The sequence below is a fragment of the Micropterus dolomieu genome, linkage group LG03 (assembly GCF_021292245.1).
Source record: "Micropterus dolomieu isolate WLL.071019.BEF.003 ecotype Adirondacks linkage group LG03, ASM2129224v1, whole genome shotgun sequence".
NCBI classification, from domain to species: Eukaryota; Metazoa; Chordata; class Actinopteri; order Centrarchiformes; family Centrarchidae; genus Micropterus; species Micropterus dolomieu.
In genome coordinates, this window is record NC_060152.1 from 16628102 (window position 1) to 16635302 (window position 7201).

The following is a 7201-nucleotide window of genomic DNA, read 5'->3' on the forward strand; positions in this document are numbered from 1 at the left end:
ATAAATTAAACCCTAAAATATTTAAATTGTGTACAAACAAACATGTGTTTTTCTCTTCTTTTTAAAGAGATATTATAAAACTTCTACTTGGGGGCTGAAAGGGAGACTGAGATAGAGAGGACAAAAAGAGAGTGAGGCTGAATTAAGAAAGTCTACACAGCAGGTGATTCATTAATCTCTCAAATTATATTTGTTATTGTTACATAACACCCACACTAAGCAGAGACAATCCTCCATCTTGCAGTAAAACTTGTCAGTGAACCCAGTGTGACCCTGGAGCAGAAATCACTCTACTCCCATATTAATCCCGCAGTCACAGTAAAACACTCCATTTGGTCTACACCCATTTGCCTTCAGGGCTGCATTAATGATAATTATGAGGCTCTCAGCATGCTAGTTAATATTCCCTGGTATGATCCATGGCATCGCGAAAACAAGCAAAGACATAATATGCTTAGCAGGTGATAAAAGAAGAGGAACCCCCCCCCCCAAAAGAAGATATGGACTTCCCAAAAAAAGCTTGCACAATATTTTAAAAAGCTATGTTACATGCTGCGATAGCTGAATCAAATCAATGACTGCTTAAAAAAAAAAAAAAAACAACAAAAAACATAATTTCCAATCTTATCTCCCCCAAACATGGCGACTCGCCTCACACACCGCGCAAACACACACACACACAGACACACACACACACACACACACACACAAACACACACACACAATCAAAAAATGAGAAAGGGAGAAAGGAGGTAGAAGGAGAATGAAAGACAGAGAAAGAAATAGAAAGGGGTGGGGGGTGATAACAGCTTCAATAAATCATCCGGGCCAGTCGCCGCTCCCCGGGGATGTGGGATGGATTAAATTAAGCACTCCCCTCTACCCGTGTGTGTCTATCCATCCCTCCATCCTCTCTCTCTCTCTCTCTCTCTGCGCCGTATAAATGCCAACAGCTGATCGCGAGACGGCACACTCACGGGAACACCTCGCGGAAGCTGCAGAAAGAGAGGGACCGAGGGGAAGAGAGAGAGAGAGAAGAGAGGGGGATACAGAAAGAAAAAGAGGGGATGCTGTTGATCCATTCCACCGCAGGGAGTCTTATTGTGATTTTGTAGCGACCTGAGTAAGTCTTCTTTAACTGGAATTTAGGACTACTTCTGCGGCAGAGAGGGAAGGACAAGGTGTCCGACATTTTTCTTTTGGAAAAGCTTCTAAAATAGTCCTTCCGTTTTTTTTTACCTCTTATTTTCTTCGCATCCCTCCCTTCTCCTCCTCCCCCTCCTCCTCCTCCTCCATCTCTTCGTCCTCTTCTTTAAAGAGGCCCGCGAGCTGCCGCACGCGCTGCAGGGTGCCTTCCACCGCCTCTTATTTTGTTTTTTATTTTTTGACTGCTCGCGAGCCTTTGCCCGCGAGCGCAGAGAACCCGAGGCACCCCCCGGAGGGAGCTGTCCGGTGCTGAAGTTGCATTTCCACCTTCTTCTGCACGAGGACTAAACGCGGGGAGACAGAAGACAGCCGGAGAGACTGAAACAGAAAAGAAATCAACTATTTTACCGGATCAATTCACAGCTCCTCCAAAATTTGAAGACAACCCTCCTGTGGTTCGCCTGTCTTGTTGGCGTGTAACGGGCGAATCACCACGCTGGCCAGGCCGTCGGCGATCGGCTGTGTTTGTGAGTGTGTGTCGTTGTGTTCGTGACAGTGTGTGTCGGTGTCGCACCACCATGCCAAGGTCTTTCCTGGTGAAAAAGGTGAAACTGGATGATTTCTCCACCGGGGCGGATTTGGAGAACGTCTACCGGCACAGGACAGACCTCAGCCTGCGGCTCCATGACAAAGGTAGGTCAGGCTGCCTACACAGCGAGCATTAACAGGTGTCTCAGAAACAAGTCGCTCTGACAAAGAGGAGGAGGGTGACAGGCAGGGAGCCTGACAGCGCTGTTTCCAAAATAAGGCATGAGTGACTAAGAGGTGGATTCACCTGTTGTGTCCTGGAGGGATTCCCTGACACATCTGACACATTCGTGCGCAGATCTGCAACTATCAACAAAAGACAACTATCTAATTCGCACAGGGACTTCTTATAATATCCTCAAATATTTCTTCATCTGGTGTCTCTGTAGCATTTGCGTTTGAAATTCTTCACAGGGTTGTTGGCTATACCTGTAGGGTGATGTGGGTGTGCTCAAGGCAGATAAGCAGCCTATAATCATTGATTACAGGCAGCACAGAGTTATCACAGTCATTACCATCCTGAAGGGTAATACAAGCTTCAAAGCCCCGCACTAAGCAGCCCATTGCAAAATTTTGTAATTGTAAAATGTAGTAATTCTGGGACTTCAAAGAGTTATTAGTGTAGCCTGTGAGAGCTGTGCACTTCAGAGGACTGCGATGGCTCAGAGGAGGAGGACAGTGATGGGATGGACACGGTAAAACACTGAAGCCAATCTTAATAACCACTGTGCCCAGCTCAGTGAGTGTTACTGCGCCACGCAAGCTAACACTTTATTTACTGGGAATATTTAACTTACAGCAGGCTTGATTTTAAGCGTCTGGAGCAGAAAGGTCACTTGAGAAATCAACTAAATCCAGCGCGTCCCATGTTTCATCGATTCTGGCTCATAGTCAGTCGGGACCTTTCCCCCACTACGCAGGCTAAGTAAGGTTAAAAGAGATAAAGACAGGGCGGTGGTTATTAATATCTGGTCCACTTGCACTTGTTTTTTTTTTTGTTTTTTTTTGTAATTAACAAATGCGGAGCTCAGTTTAAATGTTATCCTTTTCTGGACGTGGTTCTGCAAGCTCAGTTCGATTCTTCTGGTTAAGGTGCATGAAACATACTGGGTTGGGTGTAGATGTTTTAAAGAGGAAAATAATCTAATCGTTTTTACACTCCACCGACATTTTCCTCCACCAGCCGCCTCCAGGTGCAGCAGAAATAAGCAGCGGTTTAGTAATCCTTTATATAACAGTACTGTGGTCCAGTGTTGTCCTGATTTATTTCTCTTGTTTGCATATACAATCAGCCCCATCACAGGCTCATATCTTCGGCATGGGGGTCTGCTCAGTATCCAGGTATGCCGGTCTCGTTTTTGCAATGTCGGCAGATTTTTGCACGGTGATCTCGCCTATACTAAATAGTTTATGTATTTTTAAATAAAAGTATTACTCTTTGTATGTCTACTCTTTGTAGAGCTACCACAAGCCAGCATTGTGGTAGCTAGGTTCCTGACTATCTCACTTTACAGTCACATATGAACTGTTGAACATAAGTTAATGGTAACCGAGTCTGAAACGAAGTAACATTTCTAACCCAGGGGATGGACTATGTTTAACTGTCCTGGTGTAATTGTTTAATTATTTTATAATATTCTTTTTATATTTACACTTTAGGCCTAACAAAGTGGGGCCCCATTGCATTGCCCTTTGCTGAAGCTGTGAACTTTCTCACACCCTGTAACTGTGTGCGTCACATTTTCCCCCCCCCCCCCCCACCACCACAAACACACACACACAAATGCCGTTGCCATGTAGATGAAGCCACTGCATTGCTTCCACCCCAATGTCACTGGCACAATGTTGCACATCAACATGTGTATTCCGTGCGCGGTCTTGCCAGCATTTAACTGCTCCTAAAGCAAAAAGGCTGTCAGTGGTGTATTTATAATGTCGAGGATAACAAGCCCCCTGCTCGGCTTGACACGCGATCTGCAGCCTCAGCTGCACCGTGCACCGCTGCCTGTCCCAGCCACCTTTTGTCTCCAACCCTAACATCTGATGGCAACAGCTTAATGCAGCTTCTACATACACTGCAGCACATGCTCTGCCCACAACAACTCTCTGCTTGAACGAACCGGCTTTTGGAATAATTTATATCCCTCCCGTGTTCCGTGCGTTGCATGTGATGGGGACTGTGTTTTCAGATGGGACGCTCGTAGTTGTTAACACGTAGACAGATATGTGGTGTCACATAGGCCTATAGCATACCATAGAGCTTTCTGCTCCTGCATCTTACTCAAAAACACTCTGAGACACCAGATCAATAATAACAACATGAATTTCTTAAAGGAGAAAAAAGTAAATTACTATTTTTTTCCCCAAGGATGCACATCCAGACTACATTATGTAGCATAATGGTTACTGGTCTGTCATTAGCACTGTAGCCTCAGTGCAAAAAAGGTTCTGGGTTTGTATCCTGGCTGGAGCAGGGCATTTCTCAAGGGAGGTGAAGCAAATTTCACTAGAGGTACATGATTGTGAATGCGAAAATAAACTTGATTTGATATTTTAATTAAAATTATCCAAAAATTATATTTAAAAAGCTACTATGCCCATACTTTTCTTTTTGCGTTTTCTGTGTATCCGTGGATAGTGTGCTGTTTCTTTTGGTTGGCTAAGTGTAGATGTAACTTCTTAACAAGTTAAAGGATGGATTTGTATAGGGTATTGGGTGTATATGATTAATAATGAGAAAAGGTTATGATATAAGCCTATTGCAGTGTCACAGGTTGTGTTTTTGGATTCCTGTGTTCAGGGCCAGTTTAGTCTGCATTTAAGCTATTTAAACTAAACCCATGATGTCACTATTATTCAAAGGCAGTAAGCCACAAAAAGCCACAACAAACAGTAAATAAGCAGAAAACAACATGTGAGTAATGACACACTTGTACATCCACACACTTGTGTTTAGAGTGAATGTCAGTGAACCAAGTCTGAAGCTATTTCATAATGTGTGTGCTTGTAAATATGGTAGTTAATATGTGTTTATGTACAGTTGTTTATGTTTATGTACATGTAAATAAGCATTTCTAGCCAGTCACATATTTATGAAGCCCCTGAAAAATGTCCATACTAGCATCATCCAAGCTGCTCATATATATCCATACTGCTTGAGTTTCATTCACTGTATTTTGCCTAAAAGTCTTGCTGTGCAAGTCTTCACAGAGTGAGCCTGTACGGCAGCCTCACTGTCACTGTGCCAGTGACCTGCACCGCACTGGATCTGTCCGTGGTGCTGATGCTCATTTTCACTCCCTAAATCAGCTTTCTCAAGTTCAGGGTCAGCCTGTGTGCATTTATTATCCACAAAGGAAGTGTTTTAACTGCCACCTTAGAGACTGAGAGGAATTACATTGCTGAATTATCTCTAGACTAATAACTGGAGGCTTTTTTTTTCACACTCCACTACTTGCCACAGGTGTGAGAGGAGAGAGACAGTCAGATGTTCTGTGTTACAATATGTGACTTTCACATATGTTAAAAGCACTCACATATGCTGTTGCTTTACTGATGGTGAATTACTAGTTATGCAGGGTAAATACAGGGAATGGCACTTGGCCAGAGTCGCTGAAGTCTTATACAGGGCAGATACATGCTGAAGGACTACGACTATCACTGCATTCTGTGTCCTTTCATACCTGACAGGTGGTAGCTTATTTAAGTTTTTGTCAGTACATAGTATCAAATCTCTTAAATACCACATGTAAAATTACTGACCTAGGACCAGATTTCACTGGAACATTCAGTTTCAACCATTGTGTAGCCTTCTTTCAGTTTAATAAAAAATTGGACCTGGTTTCTCAACACATAGTGATCCACCTGTCATGTCAGCGCTTGTGTCCATAGTGAACCTCTTAATGGTCTTTCCACATACAACATACAGTAACATGTTAGAAACAAGTTACCAGTTGAATGAGCCAGCTGTTGAATGAACACATCATCTCAATGTTTTGTATCATAGCAAATGCAGTCAAGTGGGATGCAGAAGCAGAAAAGACACCATACACATACACATAAGATGAGTTGTATAACACTAATGGTGTAATTCAGTTGTCTACATCACTGAGAACACACATTTAATTGCAGCAATTCAGACTGTGTAATGCTGGTCAGTATACTGAATCTCTGCATTACTGTCTCTGTGAAGAAAGATAAGCTTGGGGAGAGAAGATGACTATCTGATTTCACTCTGTTCTTCTTGTCCAGCTGGCTACAGCAGTCTAATGGCATTAATCCAAATTTTTCTCTGTTGTCTCCCTGTTAGACAGACATGTGCAGTAGCAAATGTTTGTCACATTTTCTACTGTTATATGAACTGTGAGTCTCTGCTGTGATATGGGATAAATGTTGCACCTATGGCCATTTGTGCCACGGTCAGACACTACTGGTGAATAGGGTAAATATTTTAACTAATAGATCACCATGAAACTCCCCTAATAATCAAAAGAAGGTTAAAATGAAGGGCAACTGGTTGAAGATACTTGAAGATTCTTTCACCTCTCATCTAAGAAGCCTCTTCAGTTCTGACTGGCAGGGAGTCTCAGCTATTAAATCTCTGTGGGGTTGTTATCAAGGTGGTGGATACCACACACCGTCTAATGCATAATCTAGCGTATGCTACTCTAGTGCATGCTGTCCAGTGCAGTGAGGAATGCACAGATCTGTATATCAGGGAAACTAAACAACCTACACAAACACATGGCTCAACACAGAAGAACTCCTCAGGTCAAGACTCAACAGTTTACATACATTTGAAGGATAAAGAGACAATTTCGAACCAATGTTCATATTCTGGACAGAAAGGACAGATGGTTTGAAAGAGGAGTGAAAGTAGCAATTTACACCAGAATAGAGAAGCCATCTCTCAACAGGGGATGAGGTCTTTCATCCCTTCCCATGAGATTGAACAAACACTCACACTTGGCCTTGTGACAATGCCAACGACTGCCATTCAGACCTGGCCACAGGTGACTTTAACGACCGTAATGACTGCCGTTACAACAGCTAGGAGTGCTAACAAACCAAACGGTATCCATCACCTTGATAATGACAGCTGAGATTAACAGCTGAGACTCCCTGCCAGTCATAGAACTGAAAAGGCCTCTTGGATGAGAGGCGAAATGCTTTCAAAGTATCTTCAACCAAGTCAGGTTAATCTTCCTTAGATAACTATGACGTGGGTGACTGAAAATCTTCACAGACAACTCCCCTAGGTGATAAATAACATCAAGACAATTATTTTTTAAGTTTTCTGAAATTTGTATGTGTATTTTGTTTGTTTTTTTGGTTTTCACTAGTTTAAAGTAGACATGTAATGGATACAAAAGCCCACAATCAAAAAAAAATTGACCAGTCCACGAAAAAATTATGTTTTTGCCAGTAGCCTAGTGTGTAGCAAATTTGCATATTTTACTGCCTATAT

The 7201-nt window shown here is 42.6% G+C and overlaps 1 protein-coding gene across 1 annotated transcript in view; it reads left to right on the plus strand.

The window, feature by feature from the left end:
- The first annotated feature begins 1724 nt into the window (after positions 1–1724).
- The window catches only part of LOC123968811 (transcriptional repressor scratch 1-like), a 7909-nt gene continuing 2432 nt past the window's right edge, over positions 1725–7201 (plus strand). Inside the window, exon 1 of the mRNA XM_046045779.1 lies at positions 1725–1839. Within this exon, the coding sequence (XP_045901735.1) occupies positions 1725–1839 (115 nt within the window). The remainder of the gene's footprint in view (positions 1840–7201) is intronic.